This window comes from Barbus barbus (assembly GCF_936440315.1).
Source record: "Barbus barbus genome assembly, chromosome: 8".
Classification (NCBI taxonomy): domain Eukaryota; kingdom Metazoa; phylum Chordata; class Actinopteri; order Cypriniformes; family Cyprinidae; genus Barbus; species Barbus barbus.
The window spans coordinates 31,331,677-31,353,733 of NC_136736.1; the positions used below are offsets into that span (position 1 = coordinate 31,331,677).

General features: G+C 40.2%; 1 protein-coding gene across 1 annotated transcript; it reads left to right on the forward strand.

Annotated features, from left to right (window-relative positions):
- Positions 1 to 825: 825 nt before the first annotated feature.
- On the forward strand, positions 826 to 21,946 carry LOC306873935 (fibronectin-like). The gene is made up of 45 exons (XM_079423514.1): positions 826 to 1,128; positions 1,404 to 1,529; positions 1,762 to 1,899; positions 2,011 to 2,142; positions 2,453 to 2,590; positions 3,159 to 3,320; positions 3,827 to 4,024; positions 4,152 to 4,334; positions 4,586 to 4,762; positions 5,352 to 5,504; positions 6,186 to 6,314; positions 6,537 to 6,677; positions 8,014 to 8,126; positions 8,479 to 8,647; positions 8,758 to 8,934; positions 9,155 to 9,283; positions 9,607 to 9,696; positions 9,822 to 10,016; positions 10,772 to 11,050; positions 11,189 to 11,452; positions 11,556 to 11,650; positions 12,279 to 12,447; positions 12,682 to 12,768; positions 13,225 to 13,416; positions 14,861 to 15,049; positions 15,154 to 15,243; positions 15,351 to 15,617; positions 15,697 to 15,813; positions 15,906 to 16,079; positions 16,182 to 16,337; positions 16,462 to 16,575; positions 16,818 to 17,117; positions 17,225 to 17,412; positions 17,542 to 17,629; positions 17,726 to 17,908; positions 18,240 to 18,329; positions 18,458 to 18,646; positions 18,755 to 18,844; positions 19,842 to 20,326; positions 20,432 to 20,570; positions 20,668 to 20,829; positions 20,911 to 21,036; positions 21,114 to 21,220; positions 21,358 to 21,447; positions 21,608 to 21,946. The coding sequence occupies exons 1-45, from the start codon at positions 969 to 971 to the stop codon at positions 21,683 to 21,685; spliced, it is 7,218 nt and encodes a 2,405-aa protein (XP_079279640.1). The 5' UTR covers positions 826 to 968; the 3' UTR covers positions 21,686 to 21,946.
- The last annotated feature ends 111 nt before the right edge of the window (positions 21,947 to 22,057 follow it).

A 22,057-nucleotide genomic window follows, 5' to 3' on the forward strand; every position in this document is an offset into this window, starting at 1 on the left:
ATACAACTGACCATCCACAGTTACACCTTCTAAATTACCCCTGATTTTGTCAAGTCACAAGTTATTTTTGTTCAAAGGCTTTTTGGTCCTAAAACTGTTAATTTATTAAAACACAGTACGTGACTGTAAATAAATAAATATATAAATAAAAATATATTATTTTTTTAAATGCTTTTTATTTAATTTATTTATTTTGGTTTAAAATTTCTATAATTAATAACAATTTAATATATTGTCATATATCCATACGTTAATCTACATGTACTGCTCTGATGTTTGAAAAAAATGTTAGCATGTATAAAGAGTATATAATTCTAACTTTTAAAAAAATACAATGAACCATATATAAAATATGAATTTAGTAATAGTAGACTGGAAAGGGTGAGAGATCCCTCCCCTCAAGCCCCCAAACACACACACACACACACACACACACACACACATGTTGTTTTTTGTGGTTTATGGGGACTCTCCATAGGCGTAATGGTTTTTATACTGAACAAACTGTGTGTGCTATTGCCCTACACCAACCCTACACCTAAACTTAGCCCTCACAGGAGACTTTGTGCATTTTTAGATTTTCAAAAAAACACCATTTAGTATGTTTAAGCCTTTTGAATTACGGGGACATAGGCAGTGTCCTCATAAACCACCTTCATATTGTAATACCTCTGTCATACCCATGTCATTATACAAATTTGTGTCCTCATAAACCACATAAACATGCACACACACTCTCTCTCTCTCTCTCTCTCTCTCTCTCACTGGGCTGGATAAAATCCCCCTTTAAAAGAGCACTCGTCCCACATCAGCTGGACGGCGGAGGTTCAGTACAGTCAGGGAAAGGCAGCTGAAATACAACCGTGCGCAAAGACAATAAGCCTCCTCGAACCTCTCCGCGCCTTCCTCTTTAGTGCGCAACAGAAAATACTCCACATTGACACAGTTGTTCTCCGTAGCGGGTGAAAATGACCCGTATCTCAGTAAAGAGGCTTCTGCTCCTGCTGTGCATCGGGGGATCTGTCCACTGTATGCCACAATCTGCAGGGAAAAGTAAAAGACAATCGCAGCAACAAATCCGTCTGGACCCGGTCTACGAGGAAGCAAGGAGTTTATCAATCCATGAAAGTAAGTTCATCAGATTGTTTATTTGGAGAAATAATAATTTGCTAATTAATAGTTAGTTAGGTAGTTGTTAAATGTAGGTATGGGGTAGGATGGAATGTAGAATACGCCCATGCAGAATAAGGCATTAATATGTGCTTTATAAGTACTAATAAACAGCTAATGTGCTAGTACTGCATGTTAGTTAATAGAAATTATATATTTATATCAGAAATAAGACCACTGTACAAGGAAAAGAAAGAAAGAAAGTGTGTTAAAAAGTGTATTTTTAACTTTAGATGGCTGCAACGACAACAGTCGATTTTATAGAATGAACGACCAGTGGGAGCGTCAGTACATGGACAGCACTCTCATCTGCACTTGTGAAGGGGCTTCAGGGGTCAAGTGTAAATCCAAACCTGCAGGTGAGCGTTTTTATCATTAAGATCTTTTATTCTGAGATTATGTTTAAGTATGCATTTATGATTTTCTGTGAGTGAGCAAGAATGCGCAATTACGCACGTTCTGTATGCGCGCTGAACGAGTTGTTTGGTCATTTTCTGTATTTAATGTGAAGCTTTATTAGGTGATGCATTTTCAGTATGATGTAGGTGGAGAGATGCGTATGGTTTATCTGCTCGTTTTTGTCACCTGTAGCCGAGGAGACTTGCTATGACAAACACAATGCGCGCTCTTACCGAGTCGGAGAGACTTACGAGCGACCGAAGGATGGCATGATATGGGACTGTACATGCATTGGGTCCGGCAAAGGCAAAATTAGCTGCACCATCGCAAGTAAGTCCAAGAAAGGAGAAGAAGAAGAAGAGAGAAAAAAAACAAAAAATTGTACATTTAAAAAAAAAAAAAATCCCCATTACTAAACTAACCTATTTTTCTTGTTTACAGATCGCTGCCATGAAGGAGGAAATTCCTACAGAATCGGAAACACCTGGACACGACCACACGACACTGGAGACTACATGCTTGAATGCGTGTGCCTTGGCAATGGAAAGGGAGAGTGGACTTGCAAACCAGTTGGTGAGTCAGTGTTTACCTGTACTGTACATTTGTCTTTGCAAACATTCTGGACAAATAGCTATTCCTGTAAATCTGTATAGGCTAGTCAAGCTGTTTGCAAACAGCTACAGAGCAGGTATAACTATTTAAATATTTTTTATGTTATGTACATTTTTTTATGTATGTATTTAAATGCCTCGATATTTGTTTGTTGCTTGGTTGGTAATGTGTATATGCACTGTGATGAAATTACATGTGACTCTTTTCGGAAATTTGGCATGCCACACCCAAGTGGAAAGAACAAGATGCTAAATTTACTGTATCTTCACAGCGGAGCGTTGCTATGATGACGCGCTAGGATCTTCATATGTGGTTGGCCAGACATGGCAGAAACCCTATCAAGGCTGGATGATAGTCGACTGCACTTGTTTGGGAGAGGGCAACGGACGCATCACCTGCACCTCCAGAAGTAAGAGTTTGTTTTCAATATCGCATGTCTTCAGCATCAGTAGAAGCGCCTTTTTGTTGTGTTTGTTGCTTGTAGACGCCTACTTATTTCTAAGGTCCTGTTTTTTTCTCCGAAGCACAGAATTATCTATGCCTCCTTTCATGGCTTTGTAGTTATTTGCGTGACACACCCTTATTACATAATTACCAATGAGCTCTGCAGAGATGCAAGCTCCCTATAGCTGGATGGGAGCATGCACAAGGAAATTACAGTGTGCACTTTCTAGGGCTATTGAAGTTGAAGTCTTGAAGTGAAAGGAAGTGGAGTGGGTGAACAAACACTATTACGATCTTGACTTCCTTCACCTTCTCTGCTTGGAAAGTGTCCGAAAACACTTCATCAGGGTCATAAATAAAGACAAACTACTGAAGTGTGACGGTGTGGAGATGTTTCCTAAACAAGCTTGTGCCAAGAAAAAGTGGGAAAAAAAGGGTTGGATGACTAAATGTGAATGTATCTTAGTAAAGAGGCTTTTCCATGTTTGCTATGCGCCATTTGTCACCTTAAATTATTTAATTGTCTTTTCCAGACCGCTGTAATGACCAGGATACTAGAACCTCATACCGTATTGGTGAGACCTGGACCAAAACGGACTCCAATGGAAATACTCTGCAATGTCTTTGCACAGGCAACGGTCGTGGAGAATGGAAGTGTGACAGATATACTGCTTCCCATGCAACACCTGCCATTGGTACGTGTACAAAATCTGCTGTCAGATAGATGGAAATGTGTTATTTAATTCCAATTCCCCATGCTTTTGTGAGTTAATGTTCACATGATTACACTAAAGCCAACAAAAGGTGCACCATTTGTTAAAGTGTAGGCCAGATTTGCCTAGATGATATGTAGCATAAGTGTGTAGCAGCCATCTGCTCACTACATAAACCAAAGGAAACCTATTGGAATATCTGTTGTAAAAAAAAAAAAATCTGAAAGGATCCAAATGGGAATTCCAAGGAATGACAAATAACATAAAACAAAATCTAGATCCTAAGGCACATAGATCCCAAGTGACCAATAAGTTGATTAATAATCTTTTGTACATATAGTCAAAAGGTTTTGGAAGGAATTTCAATAGGACCTTAGTTCCCATGATCCTAAATTTGATTAAAAAAAATTCCAATAGGAAGCCTTTGGAATATTTATTCCTACAGGGGAGTTTTGTTCTAAGCTTCAGCAGCTTGTTTTTGTGACTAGGTTCTGGCTCTTCCGCGACTCATAGTGTTTCACCAGTGATGAACCAAGTTGATGTCCTGGCTGAACTTCTTGAGGAGGGCAACTGTAAAACTGATTCCAGTGTGTACTATTCCAATGGCATGAGCTGGATCAGAAGCCAGGGCAGCAAGGAGATGCTTTGCACTTGTGTTGGAGGAGGAATCAGCTGTGAAGAGCAAGGTGACCTTTACCTATTTCAATTTAATTTAGGGATTCAGGCAAATTTAGTACGCTTGAACCCCTCATTTTGAATATTTTAAACACCCCAGTGCCATTATTAATGCTGTCCTCTCCTTGATTTATGCAGAAGGACAGTCCTTTGTTTACGGTGGCAACTCCGGTGGGCAGCCATGTGTGTTCCCATTTGTTTTTAGTGGGAACACCCACTACTCTTGCATCTCTGAGGGCCGAACAAATGGGCAGTTATGGTGCAGTACTACATCTGACTATGATAGTGACGGCTTGTACTCATTCTGTACCCGAAGGAACCGTAAGTGCATCTCAGAGCCTATTTCTTTATGTACCTTGAATACATCGACTTAAACCAGTAAATTACGCAGTTTATGTTGGTTTAGACCAGCATAGCCACACTGCATGGTCTTCTTGGTAAAACTGGTTGACCAAGGGTGCAAGGCCTTGGTCAAAACCAACATACAAAACATTTTCACTAGGGTGCAGATTAATGTAATGAATCAAGATTCATTCTTGGTTTGTCTGATTGTTCCTTTTTTGGCCTTCCAGAGCTTGTGGCGACTCGTGGAGGAAATTCAAATGGTGCTCTGTGCCAGTTTCCCTTCAAGTATAATGGACGCAACTACACCGACTGCACATCTGACGGCCGTCGTGACGGCATGAAGTGGTGTGGTACCACTACTGACTATGATTCAGATCGGAAATACGGATTCTGTCCCATGGCTGGTGAGCATGTTTTAATCGTTTTAGATCTCCAACAGCAGTACTGGCTTTGCTCACTACAATAAGAAGTTATTTACTCTATGGATAACAGAGAAAATAGCTCATGGCAGTGGAAATACACGAATTGCTTAAAAAAAATTAGCACATTGAAACTTTACCTAACTTTGATTACACATAACTGTGTGTTGTCATCGTTTAAATTATTGGTTCTTTTTAATGCATTCAGCTGAAGTCAGGTTTTATAGACAGTAATAGCTATTTTGGCCTTAATTGGTCATTAATGTGCTCAGGCCATGACACTCAGTGGCCTGCAAATGAGTTCTCGAGATATATTTAAGAGCAATTAAGGGAGTTGGCCATGTAATGGGGTGCTGATTTGTGGCTCTGCTGACTGGATCTATGGGGTCCGCCCTTGTCAGGGTTTTAAGCCTGGCTCCGGTCCAGACCAGACATAGTTCCTGGCTGAGTTCCAGGGAGAATGAGATCAGAATGGACATGGAACATTATGTGCATTCAGAATAGATGTGCTTGTTGTAAGTATTTGGATGGATTTTATGCAATCATAAAATTCCCTTTCTTCATATTAATCCAGCTCATGAGGAAGTCTGCACCATTAATGATGTCATGTACCGTGTGGGTGACAAGTGGGACAAACGCCATGACACGCTTGGTCACATGATGCGCTGCACATGCCAAGGCAATGGACGCGGAGAGTGGAACTGCATTTCCCACACTCAGCTCAAAGGTCATTAGATGTTCCTAGACACAATTATTTTACAAATATACCACTGATATTTCAAAAAGTAGTTCTGGACATGACATTAGATTATGACATTATGAAATATAGTAAATAAGAAATACATGAAATATATATTCTTATGTATACTTTATTAATTTATTTACAATGAGATTTATGCTCATCAAGACTGCATTTATTTGAGCAAAATTTGTAAAATATTATTACAGTTTAAAATAGTTGTTTTCTACCTAAATATATTTTAAAATGTAATTTATTGCTCTGGCAAAGCTGAATTCTCAGTGTCATTACTCCAGTCTTCAGTGTGACATGATCCTTCTGTAATCATTCTAATATGCTGATTTGCTGCTCAAGAAACATTTCTGTTCATTATCACTGTTGAAAATGGTTGTGCTGCTTAATATTTGTAGGAAACCATATGCACTTTTTAAGATTCTTTCAAAAGAACAGCATTTGTTTTGTTTTTTTGGGGAAATATTTTTTTTATTAGAATTAACAATATGAAGGTCTTTACCAGTCTTTAGATAATGTCTAAAACTTTGTAGATTCTGCCTACAAATTAAAATTGGGAGTATAGAGGATGCAGATCTCCCAAAATGCTTCCAGATCTCCCTTTTTGTCACTCATATTAATCATAAAGTTACTCAAAAAAATTGTTCCCTGTTTCAGACCAGTGCGTTGTGAATGGACAGACATATGATGTTAACGAGACCTTCGATAAGCGTCATGACCAGGGCTACATGATGAACTGCACATGCTTTGGCCAAGGTCGCGGCCGCTGGAAATGTGATGCCATCGGTAAGCCGGAACTCTCTAATTTTTCTCTCTAAAGTTTTCTTTTTCTAACCTTTTTCTCAAAATGTCAGAACTTCCTTTTTTATGATCAAAGTATTTTACAGCGTGAATGGCCCATGTTTCCTTCAATTGATTGAAACAATAGTTTTGTCAACAAGTCAGAGTTGTAACGAAAGAAAGACTTTTTTACTTTGTCTACAAAAACCATTTAATCTTTTTCTTTAGACCAGTGCCAGGAACCCGAGACCAAGGTGTTCTACCAGACTGGCGAGACCTGGAACAAGGTCATCCAAGGCGTCCCATATAGATGTTCCTGCTATGGTAACGGCATTGGAGAACTGGCCTGTGAACCTCTGCAGTCTACCAGTAAGAGATCTCACTACTTTCAAAAAAAGACCTAGCTAACAGAACTAAAAATGACTGTGAATTCAAAGGCAAGAAACAGGACATCTGTTGTTGCCAACAGTCACTTTCCCGCAATTATCCTCCTTTAACTTGATTAACAGTTGATTATGCAAGTTTTTTTTTTTTTTTTTTTTAAAGTCTCAAATGGTCCCACTGAAGGTTTTCTCGTCTGTCGTTTACTATCAACAATCTCTTTGAAATTCAGCAGATGTAGCATGTCAACCTCCTTCAAATGTCCCTACAGGGGGAACATTAACCATTTGAAGTTAGCCAGATGGGACAAGTGTTTATGTATATTTCATTTTCTTCTATGGAACATGGATTTAGCAGAATATCCAGGCTGCTCTTTTATTTATAATGAAAGTAGATGAAGTAACTGGGGCTGTCAAGCTTCAGAAAGTACCATAAAAGTAGCCTTATGCTATCGTGGTGTGAGAAACAGTTGTTTTTCATTGGCAATCCTGCCTTTGAGGCCATTGTGTTAGAGCACTTGCAAATTTAAAAAAAAAAAAATTCTATGGTTATGGCGCAAAATATCAAATGTGATTCTCAAATACCGTCTATAGCTTTTAATACCATGGTCTGCTGTTCATTTGCGATTCCAAATGGCCTGTAGTATTGCAAGACAGGTTGCCGTTTGTTAGCTTTGGCCTTTTTTGAGGAAAGTGTGAGCTGTATTTTTATGACCGTCACAGTAAATGATTGTCTTTAGCACTGTATATTGAAGGTTGTACTTTTGAAGGGCCTCTGTGAATTTGTATCTGGGTTACCATCTTACTGTTTTGTGTAATTTTGGTTTGACACCACAAAGACCGATATATTTTCTGCCAGAGGTGAAGAGGACATTAGAATTGAACATTAGAGGACATTAGACATTAGAATTGTTCAAAATGACCTCACTTCCTTGAATTGCATGCAGCTGTTAACCAAACTCTGTGAAGGCCTGGGGATGATAAAGGGTAAAGTGGGTGCAGAATGTTATGGCCAGGTGTGATTTTTAACACTGCACCCATGCAATCATCCTCCGGACTGTTTAACACCCCTCACTTGACAAACTGGGGTAATTTTGTTCCATTTTCAGACATCTGGCCAGATTCAACTGTCTTATCCAAACTTTTTACAAAGACTGTTTTCTAAGACTTTTCTCCTTTCTTTGATTGTCTTTCCTTCAGAGTAGGTTTATCACCTGTTTTGTCTCATATGCTGTATTAAATACAGTTGCAGAGTAAATGCACTTTACAATATGAAACTATCTAATCAGTTAACAATCATTCATTTGTATCCTCCTCCTCAAAAGCTCCTGTTCGGGTCATCATCACAGAAGCTGGAAATCAGCCAAATTCTCATCCCATCCAATGGAACGCTCCCTCGTCTGCCCACATTACGCAATACATCCTCAAGTGGAGAGTCGTAAGTCTTTGTGTTTTGCAGTCTCATGTTATGAGGATTTTCAGAGCTAGATTTTTTATAGTGACAATTTATGTTGATAAGGAAGAGTCCAAAAGCATCGACTGTAATCCAGATTCCTGTCCCTTCATTGAATGTTTGTGTACCTCTGTCTGCAAGGGATGATCGCCTATGCTAAAAGCACAGGATGAGATTTCATCACACACAAACAAGCCAAGCTCCTTGAACTTAAAAACATACATTTACTCTTCAGTCTCACATGATGAAACATTGACTTCAGTGGAAAGTTGCAAAATTGTGCATTCAACTAAAAGAAAGAGGCTTTTCAGAATTGTGTAACGTTTTCCTTTCACAGAAAAACACAAGGACACCCTGGAAGGAGGTGACCATTCCTGGGCACATCAACTCACACACTATTTCAGGGCTTAAACCAGGTTTGACCTATGAAGGTCAGCTGATCAGCATTCAACGCTACGGACCGAGAGAGGTCACTCGCTTTGACTTCACCACTACGTATGGCTCTCGTACGTAGATTATTTTATGTTCAATTCTTTTCTTTCCTTTAGCAATTTCAAAAACTTTGCTATTGAAATAAAACATGAAAACTTCATCCAGCATATTTCCGTTTCTGCAGTGGAAAAAGCAGAGGGTGAGACCACCCAGCCTCCACGAATAGTGGACACCTCAGAGTCCGTTACCGAAATCACCTCCAGCAGCTTCGTCATCTCCTGGGTATCTGCATCTGAGACAGTGTCTGGATTTAGAGTGCAATATGAACTCTCTGAGGATGGAGCCCCACAAAATGTGATTGGTAAGTATTATAGGAGACATGCAACTTGTTCAAAATTAATAGGAGAAATAGTAATGCTCAAATGGACAACAGTGAAAAACTCAAAAATTCATTTTTAGCCTGATTCTGAGCTAAAGAAGCTACATTTATAATACCAATCTTGTCCAATTATAATTAATTCAGATTTGAAAGTGGCTTTGTAAAATTTTATTGACTTCATAATTTTCCTTTTTTTCCACAGACCTCCCAAGAACAGCTACATCAGTGAACATTCAAGATCTTCTGCCTGGCCGTAGGTACAACGTCCAAGTTTTTGAAGTCAATCCAGAAGGAAATAGAAATCTCATCCTGACAACTACTCAGACCACTGGTAAGATATCCATCACTGTGCCAAAATTTAATTTTGAAATCATTTAACAGCCATGAATATTTCCTAGCAGGCATGAATTAGTTTCATAGTATGTTCATAGCAAACAGCAAGTTCATTACTGACATGATTATTTTGTTGATCAATTTTTGTTGTTGGTTTTTAACTCTTAACAGTGGGTTGCCACGTGAAGTGGTTGGTTACGACAACAAAATAAACCTTTTTTTTTTCTCAATACAAAATTTACTACATACATATTTAACATCCATCCAATAAAATGATCAGTTTGCATTGCACATTCAAATGAATCATCTGTCTATTCACAGCACCTGACACTCCAACTAATTATGAGGTCTCAAATGTACAGGAGACAGCCATCACGATCAGATGGGCCAAACCCCAAGCACCTATAACTGGTGAGTAACATTTGTGAACCAACATTCCTGCATTAAGATTGTCTTTAAAGTTGTACTACATCTGCAGAAAATGTATGAATCTGGAATAGGTTTTAACTATTTTTTCATGTAATGTGTTTACACAGGCTATCGTGTGGTGTACACACCCTCGGTCGAGGGCAGCAGTACTGAGCTCATCCTCCCTGAGACTCAAACATTTGTGACACTGGGTGACCTTCGACCTGGCCTGTCATACAATGTCAGTATTTACTCAGTGGAAGACAACTTGGAGAGTAAACCTTTGGTTCTACAGGTCAGCACTGCTGGAGAGCAACAGCCTGGTAAGAGTTCGGATGATCCATTTTAGGATCCTTTTATTGGACAGATATTGTAGAAAGTGACAGGAAACATTGAGAAAGAGGTTGAGGCATGTTGCAGCCTGTACCTCTGCTTCATTTTTATGCTTATTGACTCATCTCTTGTTTTTGTTTTTTCAGTTCAGAATTTGTATTCTTACCTCTGTTTGCATCAAGGTGTTTTTCTCTCAAACACTTAGTATTTTATGTCTGTACTGGAGTTCAAACAACTTTATTAAGAGGCTTTTGCTTACTTTTCTCCTAAGCTTGTGAAAGTGCCCAAGTTTCTTATTCACGCGTAAAGATGTCTACCAGTTCTCTGTCTCTCCTCGATGAGAGCTGACTCTAGCAAATGCCTGAGCATTGTGCATTCTCAGAGCCAAAACAACCTTATAAGGATGGACTGGGAAGCTTTGAGCGTGTCTTTCTGTTCTTGTCTTGCCAGTTGAGGCAACTTCCTTATGAGAACTGTGAAGACTCTTTTCTGCTTTGCATGATTTTGCTTTTCTCTCTTGAAGCTAACAGAGTATTCGTTTTTAACTCCACGAAAGCATGCACTGATGATATAGACATTCCCAATTAAATAAATATTTAGTAGTACTATATCAAGCATCACTATTTATCTTGCTTTTACTTACGGTTAGGGATTTGAACAGACTCCTAATCCTAGCTTGCTCAAGCAACTCCCCTTGTAGTAGAGCTCTGAAAGATTGTAATTTTGCTTTCCATCTCATTAACAGAGGAGGTCCAAGCTCCCACAGACCTGCAGTTTTATGAAGTTACCGATGTCAAGATCACCATCACCTGGGTTGGTCCTCCTAAAGAGGTCTCAGGATACCGCGTGACCTTTGCACCCGTAAGCACAGATGGCCGGGCCCAGAGAGCCCTTCAGCTTCCTGTGACACAGAATGCTTATTCCGAGCTCACGCACCTGCAACCTGGCACACTCTACCGCTTCCATATCTATGCAGTCAACAGAGGAGTGGAGAGTGAACCTTTGGTTGGGGAGCAATCTACAAGTAGGTGACATTCATATGTTTGTCTTTGAGCTGATCACTTTCTAATCTTCAACTAACAAAAGAAGCTGAATCTGTTTATAGTTAAATTTATATTATACATAGCATCTTGGTCAACTTTTCACCACATTTTCTTCTCAGAGCCCGATGCCCCTACTGACCTGCGGTTCACTGACATCACTGATGACAGCGCTCTGGTCATCTGGTCTGTCCCCAGAGCTCAGGTCACAGGTTATCGTCTCTTCATCAGCATGGGCAGCTCCAGCCCCAAACAGCTGAGGATCCCCGGCTCCGAGTCTCAATACAAGCTCACCGACCTTCAGCCTGACACAGAGTACATGGTCACCCTGCACTCAGATCAAGGGAACACGCTCAGTGAGGGAGTCACTGATGTCTTCAGAACATGTGTGTAACCCCTCTACCTTTTCTCCTGAGGTGAAACAATAGAGTAATAGTGCTCTCCAGAACCCATTTTGGAAACCTCTTTTTTTGTGCTTTTGTTCTTCAGCTCAGCCAACAGGTAATGCTCCTCGGTTCAGCACAGATGTCACCGATACAGCCATCATTGTTACCTGGACCCCAGTACCACGATTCAGCTATAGGGTATAAATACTGTATTTACAATTTTCTAGTTACCACATTATTAGTTTGTTGTGTAAAACAGGTGAAAAAACTAAAAATTATATATTGGATGGCACGTTAGAGATTTTGCATATTGTTCCCAGGAATTGTGAAAATACATCACCATACTTTAAAGGGGTCATGACATGAGAAATCAAATTTGCCTTGATCTTTTGGCATATAAGAGATATTTGTACTATTAAAACATCCTGCAAGTTTCATAGCTTAAAACATCCTCCTCATTGCAAACAAAGCATTTATTTAATCAAGCTCCAAAAACAGCTCGCTTTGGATCCATTGGGGCAAGGTGAGGTCACCAAGGTGCAGACGTTTGCAGAAACATTGCCTCCAGAGCAAGACATTGACGAATAGTCATCTTCTCACCATAGGCCCCGCCCACCGGCGTTCAGTCCCTAATGGCTGACAAAATTGGTCCAAGTTGGTAATTAATGGTCATAGATGGAACACTAGGTTGCCCTAGAGAACAGTTGTTGTTCAGGCTGATAAACCAACTTGGACAGCTACCATATTTCACCATAAGTTGTTATTACCAGAGTTTTGCTTATACATTTTCAGAAAAAAAAAATCTCAAGAATATGTCTCCTCTCAGATGTCTGTGAGGCCCAGCCAAGGTGGTGAGGCTCCAAGAGACGTGACCTCTGGAGAAGGCACTATTTACTTTTCTGGTCTGACACCAGGATTGGAGTATATCTACAGCATGCAACCCTTGTTCAATGGCCGAAAGCATGGCAACCCTATCACTAACAAAGCTGTGACATGTAAGTTACTGATAAGTCTAATTCAAGTAACTTTGACAATGTCCGAAATGTTTTAGAACTCAAATGCATAGTTTTGTTTGACTAGCTACAAAGACAAGAGGTCTGGTAGATCTGCTGAAAGAGATTAAAACAAAATTTAGCGATTTCTAGCCTGTAATATACAGTAAGTACTATATATAAGTACTATATACATTTTATAATGTTGGATTTCATTCCTCTTTGCTGTCACATTAGCCCTATCCCCACCAACTGACCTAAATGTGGTGTCTAACCCTGTCACCGGTGAACTCGATGTCAAATGGAGCAGCACTAAAAGTCCGGGTAAATATTGACTGTACACCCACTTCTTATCCCTGTTCAGCCTTTCTTTGAAGCATGCTGGTGGACCTTGGCTATTTGTGTAGGCTGTGTGTATGTGAGCATTTCAAATAATCAGGTTAAATTCTTCCAGGAATTATCTGTTCTTCCAGTCATCCTTTCCTCCCACTGTTCTTTGTCTTTTTACATATTTCATGTGTTTATGATGATTATTACATTTAATGCATTTAATTCTAATTTATAGCATGTAATTTTATACATTGTTAATCATGGTATTACTAAAAAATTATTGGTCAACACTATGGTATTCTTTGAAGAACCTTATATTCATAATACTATGGTATATGAATATGGTAATCAGATGGTAATACCATCTTTGGACCCTATTACTGTCGCTATACTATTTTGTAAGTACCCATTTCTATTTTTATACTTGCAATATCTCCTTTATCCTCTCAGATATCACTGGCTACAGAGTGACATGCACACCAACCAATGGGCAGCGTGGAAATACTCTAGAGGAGAATGTTCGAGGGCATGAAACCTCATGTACCCTTGAGAACCTCAGTCCTGGCGTTGAATACAATGTCAGCGTCTACACTGTTAAAAACCATCTGGAGAGTGAGCCTACCTCAACCACCGTTACACCAGGTAAGACCCCATCTATAGTAAACAAATTTCAACTTCAAGCCATGCTCTGCTGGATCAAAACCACCATGTCTGATCCAGAGAATCACCTGATTATGGATACATAGATTTAGAAATTCACCCTCTCAAGACACCCAGCCAACAAAAATGCCAATTGCTGCTTTTAAAGCATATCTGAATAATAGACTGTTGATCACAAGTATACTTCTGAAATATCAAAAGTGAACTACATAATTCTGCCTCTGCTCTAGTAAGATGCTACCGATCCTTGTAGATGCATCACACGAACCCTGCAAAGATCCATAAAAACATAAAGTTGCATTTAATATATTAGAATATTAACTTCTAATAAAATCCAGTAATTTCTTCTTTCCAACAAGTCTTTGGTGTTGTTTAATCTGTTTGTGCATCATGCAAATAATTGTGTAATTCTCAACAAGCATGGCTGTTTCACTTTTGGTTTTAAATGTTTGAAAATATCTATTGAATTTAATAGTTGCTAGATAAGAGATTTATTATAAGAGGTACTTTCTCTTTTTTGTAGTATGACATTCAAATCAAAAGCCTTTTTATTTTCCATTATTGTGTGCATGTCTCTTCTGATGATTAATCATTTGTTACCATCGATGGCATGAGAAAAGTAATTTGCTGCTCGTCTTAATTAGTCATTGTCATTGCTTCTGTATCTTGTCTTCTCTCTTCCTTTCCTATAAATGCAACTTTGTAAACCAATTAAAGAAGTGCCCAAGGTGGGTGATTTCAGCTTTGTTGATTTCACGGATACCACAATCGGAATTAGATGGACCAGGCTAAATTACCCGGCAGTTACTGGATACCATATTACGGTAGTAACGGCCGGCCAGAATTTTCCTATTTTGAAGGACATGGTGAACTCCTCCGTCAGCTATTATACCATTCGTGGACTGGAGCCAGGCATCAATTATGACATCAGTGTGTCCACCATTACAGATGAGGCGGAGAGTGTGCCCTCGGTGATCACACAGCAAACCCAAACTGGTGCCTTATCCTACATAGGTCCTACATAGGGGGGGGGGGGGGGGGGGGGGAATGGAGAATATGGACATAAGCAAGAGGCTGAGACCCTCATCCCTCAAACATCATTCACTCAAGCCACTACATTTCATTACTTACAATTCCGGCTAGTCAAGATGATCAATTTGCTATTTTCCAAACTCTTTTGAATCAATCATATGCTTATATGTGAATATTGATGCATTTCAACGTACATGTTTGCATTTGCATTTCTGGGGAATGCACTATTATAATTTCCACTTGGTGGGGTATCATAATGTTTGCATTTACTGTATTCCTGTTTCATGTTAATAATAAAAGCTTAAATAACACATTTCTTAGCTATTTATTTTAATGCAGATAAAGTGTTGACTTCATTTAGAAGTTCACTGTCTCTCGATCCCATCTTGTTTAGCTATTCCAGCCCCCACAAACGTGAACTTTGCTGAGGTGGGCTCAGACTCCATGCGTGTGTCATGGACTTCCCCTTCTGTTCAGCCATCTGAAATTAGCCGCTTTGTCATCCGCTACCATCCCACAAAAAATGATGACGACACTCAGGAAGTCAATGTAGGAGGTGGCATCAATAACTTCCTCCTTCAGAGTAAGGGTTTACTGATGCTTTCATTTAAAGATCTTAATTTCAACCATGTGCATCTTACAGTCTAAACACATTTCACCTGCTGATTCAGATTTTTCTCAATTCAGACTTGCTGCCAAATACAGAGTATCTGGTAAAAGTAGTGTGCATCTATGAGGACAGAGAGAGTGAGCCTGTAACTGGTATTCAGAAAACAAGTACGTATTTGGATATAAGAAATGGTGTTCAGTTCTTAGTTTTCTTACCACTCTCTGTTCTAGTCTGTTGACTCCTCCATTTGATTTTGTTCCCATCATCCACACAGAATTGGACCCTCCGACAAATCTGGACTTCTCTGATGTTTCCACAAACTCATTTACCGTGCACTGGATGGCTCCACGTGCTGTCATTACAGGTTACCGTCTACGCTATCAGCCAACCAGTGGTGTGCGCGCTAAAGATGAGAGACTTCCCCCAACGAGAAATTACTTCACACTGGTGAACCTGGCTCCTGAGACGGAGTACACTGTTTATATTTATGCTGTCAGTGGCTATAAAGAGAGTCTACCACTTACTGGAACTCAAGCAACTGGTAAGAAGTTAAAAAAGTTAAGGATTTGTTTAGTCATATTTGTGAGGTATAATGACACAACTCTTGTTTCTTCCTGTAGTCTCTGATGCTCCCACTGACCTGGCCGTGACGTCCTCCACTCCCACTAGCATCACCATCTCCTGGGATGCCCCTGCAGTCACTGTACGCTACTACAAGATCACACATGGTGAAACGGGTATGATTAAGTGTCTTTGTGGTGTTGTATTTCGTTTCTGCAAGTTCACCTGAACTTGTAAATGCAGCTGATTCCTTCTCATTGACTCCTAGGTGAAAGAGATGAACCCAGAGAGTTCACTGTTCCAGGAACACAATCTACTGCCACCATCCAGGGCCTGCGTCCAGATACCGATTACACCATCACGCTGTATGCTGTGACAGGCAGAGGGGACAGCCCAGCCTCCAGCACACCAGTCATCATCACACACAGGACTGCAGGTGGAAGTAAGTACTCATGCTCAACAAGACATCTATAACTATTATAGTGTCTGACCATTAGCTTACCACAAATTTCTTGTGACTGTATTGTTTTTTCTCCACTCTCAGGTGTTCCATCCCCATCAGATTTAGATGTTTCTGATATTCAAGACAATGCATTAACTGTCCGCTGGAGCCCAGCTAGAGGTCCCATCACAGGCTACAGAGTAACAGGGACCCCCAAGGGTGGGCAAGGTCCTACATTCTCTGAGCTGGTTGGCCCTGGTGAGACATTACTTGTTCTACATTCATTACCTTTTATTACTACTCATAACCATGAAGTTAATTTGGAAGAAGTGGTTCAGTACTTAGACTTGATGTAATAACTATTCTATATCTGCCTTTTCAGAACGTACAGAAATGACCATCCGTGGCTTGGTGCCCACAGTGGAATATACAATTAATGTGATTGCTCTCAGCCAAGAAGGAGAGAGCACCCCAGTGGTCCGGAAATCTACAACAGGTTAGTGGTTTTTAGATTTCTTAACCTACCTAACTTTTTAACCTTTGAAATCATCATGTTAAGCTTGTCCCATTGGAACAACTTGGAGTTAAGGACTTTCTCAAGAGGTCCATGATTAGAGTTCATTGCTGTTGCTTACGGGGCTCGAACCAGAAACCTTCTAGTTAACAGTGCTGAGCTTTAGCCACTATGCAATGCCACCTTATACATACTCCCTTAACTCTCTCCTTCCAACTCTCTAGCAAATTTACAGCATCCAAGAGATCTGACCTTCTCTGATGTGGACTCCACCTCCATGCTTGTGACATGGGATGTTCCACGGGTTACAGGAGTGACCTCCTACAAGGTTCTGTACTCTAGTCCAGAGGAGGGAGAAAGGGAGTACCAACCATCTGTAAGTGGCCGTGATAACAGTGTGGTTCTCCAAGGTCTGCGCCCAGGAACCATGTACAACATTAAAGTCATTCCCATGAAAGGACGTAACCCAGTCCGTACACTTGAGGGCATTCAGCAAACTACCCATGAGGAGACTCAGCCCACTGGTATGACCTGTCTGAATTCAACTTAGCTTTTCAAGCTAGTCAATTAGGTAATAGGGTTGAGTCCCTGTCCTAATCCGTCCTGATTCTTGTCCCTTTAACTTTCCCAGCTATCCCTGCTCCCACCGATATACAGTTCCTCGACATTAGTCCATCTTCTTTTGTCGTGGCATGGCAAGCACCCATTGCTAGGCTTTCTGGCTATCGTGTGGTGGTATCACCGAAGAATCATCATGCCCCAGCCAAAGACATGAATGTTGCACCAGACTCCACACAAGTCTTAGTGCCTGGGCTTATGGTAATAGGTCTACCTTCTTGTAATTTACAAATACATTTTATCTTTGTAGGCACAAGTTAAAGTAGAAAAGGTATTTATTGAATCATGACTTGGACATTTCTGTCCTAAATATCTGTTGTTTATTTACAGGTGGCCACCGCTTATGAGGTTCATGTCTATGCTCTGAGAGGTTCATACAGTAGTTCTCCTCTCTCTGGAGAATGCACCACTGCTGACAGTAAGTGGGTTACCCATATATTGTATTGCAGTTGAGTGATTTTTTTTAGTAGTTTTCCTATATTAAATGGAAACTATAATCTCATTGACTACACAGATATAACCCCTCCTCGTCAAGTCCGTATCACTGATGTGAAAGACACTTCATTCAGTCTCACATGGCGTGTTGTCAATAATGAGCCAATGACAGGTTTCCTTATTGAAGCCACACCCAAAACTGGAGGTCACCCCACCTTCAGGCAGACTATTCCTGCTGACAGCCGTACCTACGTTGTCACTGGTAGGTTACCATACAATCCATATATAGCCCCTTATAGGCTATCTGTTTCAACATTAATGGTTAAGCTCCGTTTGCTCAAAAAGTAAACTGGCTCTGGTATTATAAACTTCCATGGTATTTGTATTGTATTCAGAGTTACTTTAAAGATTTTATACCATTTTATTACCATCACAGTAGCGTCTAAAATCTATGGGCTTTCCATGTTAGTTTATTGTAAATGTTGCATCCTGTTTGATCGGGATAAAACACATATGTTTTTTATAACTTTTTTTTTTTTTAAACATGTTGGGAGTATTGCTGTTTATTGACAGAAATGTATTCCATGCCTCAGGTTTGCAGCCAGGTGTCATGTATGTGGTCAACATGTACACACTTAATGGAAATACTCGAAGCCCTCCTTTCACAATGACTGTAAACACAGGTACAACTAAGCAAATCTGCCAATGTGGAAAGATTAATATACTGTATTAATGCTAATGCATTAAGTCTGAAAATGAACTGATTTAAATTTCCCAGTATGACCTTTATTTTCGTCCTATATCGTCACAGCTCGGCCAGCTGTTCCATCTCCGACTAACCTCCACTTCACCTCGCTGACCCCCCATTCCATCTCCTTCACTTGGCAAGCCCCTCCAACACAAATTACAGGATATTACATCACTTATGAAGAATCAGGTGGCTCGCCTCGTGAGCTTACACCCCACCCTAATGTTGGCCAGAACTACGCAACCATCACTGGTAAGACCAAGAATACCACATGTGGTATACATAGATGTTGGTAAATCAGGCTTGTGAAACTAAATTTATAATGCACTATGCGACCATATTGTGATATTTTAATAACAGGTCTTAAACCAGGCACAGAATACATCATAAAGATCTATGTCCTACTGAATAGCCAGCGAAGCGCACCACTGGTTGGCACGGCCACAACTCGTAAGTATAAAAACATTGATTTTCCTAACTTGTAAGTCGCTTTGGATAAAATTGTCTGTTTAAAGGATAAATGTAAATACAGACTGTTAATGCACATATTGAAACATAAGGTGTACTCCCTTGCTTTGCTTCTGAATGGTGCAAGCTAGCGAAAAGTGTTTTGCAAGCATAATCGCTACTGCTGCAGTAGCAATTGAAATAAATACAGCACATTTTGTTGAACTAGCCTACACTGGATTTTATAAAAGCTTGATATTGCGCTGGCTTGCATTTTAGTAGTATACTTGGCTAAGCCATATATTTTCTTAGTGCTTAGCTTTTTAATGATGAAATTCACTCAGAACTGAAATGCAAAATGTAGATAAAAATGCATTTAACGTTGCTTAATTGATGCACCATGCTGACTGGACTGCTAGCTCATCACTACACTGTTTAAATTATTCAAACTAAGTGTTCCCACATTGGACTACTGTGATCAAAACCTTTGATAAGTGTTTAAAGGGCTGGTCCAGACTTTCACCAATGTTTTCACTCTGAGGAGAAGTGTATTCTCGGACTGAATCTTACAATATATCCAAACCAAATGTGATGCAAAAGTTTCCATTAACAATGTTACAAAACCACAGCCAATGAGAACATATTGGATGCTTAATAAAGAGTTGAATCTGGAATTTTGAAAAATGAGATTTCACAATGGGCAGGAAACAAACAGACAAACTCAAAATAAACATCCAACAACTTGTCACAGCTGAAGACACAAACTTGAAACTTGACTCTCAATATGTTGGTTTAACTATATAATGCACATCATCCTCAATGTTTAATTGTAAAACATTGGTGAATTTTGAGAAAATTCTTGGACCAACTGTCCTTTAAAATGATATCAGCAAGTACTGTCATTACTTGACTGAATCTTTAGTGTCTTACTGGCTGGTAGATGCAACTGTGGCTGCCTCTTTACCTGCTGCTTTGCTTTTAACACCTTTTTCCCGCCCAGAGCTGACCTCTGATCTGCCCGGTCTGCCCCACCACGGTGGCCCAGACAAGTTGGATGTGCCTGAGCCTGACAGAGGTCATGCAGTGGGTCCCACTGGGCATGACTCACCTGATGCACACGGGCAGCATGTGGAGTTCACAGAATTCAATAACCGGCCCAGTCAACCCAACAGAGGCTACCAGCCTCACCATCGTCAAACAATCCCTCAACCTAACCAACCCCGACCCCAGCCTTATGTGCCTCAAGTTGGGGAGACCCTAGTCTACATCCCCAATGTGGGACCCGATGGGGGTCGTGTGCCTCAAATTATTCAGGTTAGTGAGAGGCCTGGTGATGGCCATCCTTTTGGTTTTCCAGAAGACAAGACTAAAAGACCGCAGGAGGCCCAGACCCAGACCACCATCTCATGGCAGCCCTACCAGCAAAGTTCTGGTTACCTGGTGTCCTGTCAGCCCATTACCCATCCAGATGAGATGTTGTTTCAGGTGAAGACCTAGGAAGGATTTACAGAAACTTTTAGATGAATGCAAAAGAAAAAGGTCCCAAATCTTCCTTAATCACCTTACCCTACACCCTTTCTTGTTTTGCAGATGCGTGTCCCAGGAACAACCACAAGCGCCACCCTAATCGGTCTTACCTCTGGTGCCTCTTATAATGTCATTGTGGAGGCCTTGAAGGGAGCCCTCAAACACAAAATTTTGGAGGAAATTGTCACCGCTGGAAACACAGGTTAAGGATCAACGAACTTTGATGAAGGCTTAAAAATACACATGCTTATGATGCTTGTCTTAACGTTTCTTGATTTTGATCCCATTAAAACCAACAGTTCCAGGAGACAGTTCATCTAGCAAAGACTCGTGTTATGACACCTTCACAGCCACTCACCATGATGTCGGAGAGGAATGGGAGCGTATGTCTGACACTGGCTTTAAACTCTGGTGCAAATGTCTCGGTTTGGGAAGTGGACATTTCAGATGTGACTCTTCCAGTGAGTAACTTGGAGATCAAATGGTGGATTTTATCCTGTAGACGATTCTGTATGAATGCAGAAATATAATTTTTTACACAGAATGGTGTCATGACAATGGAAACAACTACCGCATTGGTGAAAAGTGGGAGCGACAGGCAGAAAACGGTCACTTGATGAGCTGCACTTGCTTGGGCAATGGCAAAGGAGAGTTCAAGTGTGAACCACGTAAGTGCTTCCTCTAAACAATGTATAGTCATGTTTCTTCCAATCAGTGGAATTAAAAATCTTGCATTTCGTTATAGATGAGTCCATATGTTACGATGACGGAAAGATGTACCAGGTTGGAAACCAGTGGCAGAAAGAATACTTAGGGGCCATCTGCACTTGCACATGCTATGGAGGACAGCAGGTAAGACCAGAATGTATTTTACAACAAAATAGAGAAAGAAAATTTCAGAACATGTAATAATTTGCAATTCAGAGGGGGTGTTTCAAAGTCATATGCTTGAGTCTGGTAAAATGCATTGTATATGTGCTGCTCCTCAGGGCTGGCGATGTGAGAACTGCAGAAGGCCTGGTGCTGAGATAAGCTCTGACCTGCTCAAACCTGTCCGCTTAAACACAGGCCAGCGGATGGTGAGTATCAGCTTTCAATCATGCAAGCATTTCAAAAGGCAAGAGTGTTATATTTTTGGTAAATGTGCAATGACAATATACAGTATATCACATATTTGAATGCATGTAGATAAATATTTCTGCTTTTCATTACATAACATATTCCCCTTTTTTCTTCCAGAAAATTCAATGCCCCATTGAATGTCTCCGACCTGAGCTTCTTGCAGATGCTGTGGCCAACGCCAAACCCAGCGAGTAAAATTCTGCCCAAACTGCACCATGACCTTCTGCCCCCCTCATGCATAATTTAATTGGGACATGTAATAAAGATGTGATTTTATATGAGAACATACTAATCACATACTGCCTTAAAACCTCCCAGTTTGTTCAGTCTCCACTGCCGTCCAGCTGCTGCTGCCATAGCAACAGCTGCATTTTTTCACAGCCTTTGACTGTTGTTTGGTTGAGGAATTTCAATGGCTTTTACATTTTTGTTTGCTAGTGTGTTTTATACATCAATTTAAGAATTTACTGCAATGTTAAAACAAGATGTTTCTTATTGAAGTCAGTTAAAACCATTTGTCAACATGATACCTAAAGTACAATGGGAAAGTGCACTTTCTCTGTTAAT

Coding starts and splice junctions, on each gene's coding strand:
- LOC306873935 (XM_079423514.1), top strand. CDS start 969: ATGACCCGTATCTCAGTAAAGAGGCTTCTGCTCCTGCTGTGCATCGGG. Junction 12,448..12,681: donor CACTAACAAAGCTGTGACAT/GTAAGTTACTGA, acceptor CTGTCACATTAG/CCCTATCCCCACCAACTGAC. Junction 15,618..15,696: donor TACTGGAACTCAAGCAACTG/GTAAGAAGTTAA, acceptor TTCTTCCTGTAG/TCTCTGATGCTCCCACTGAC.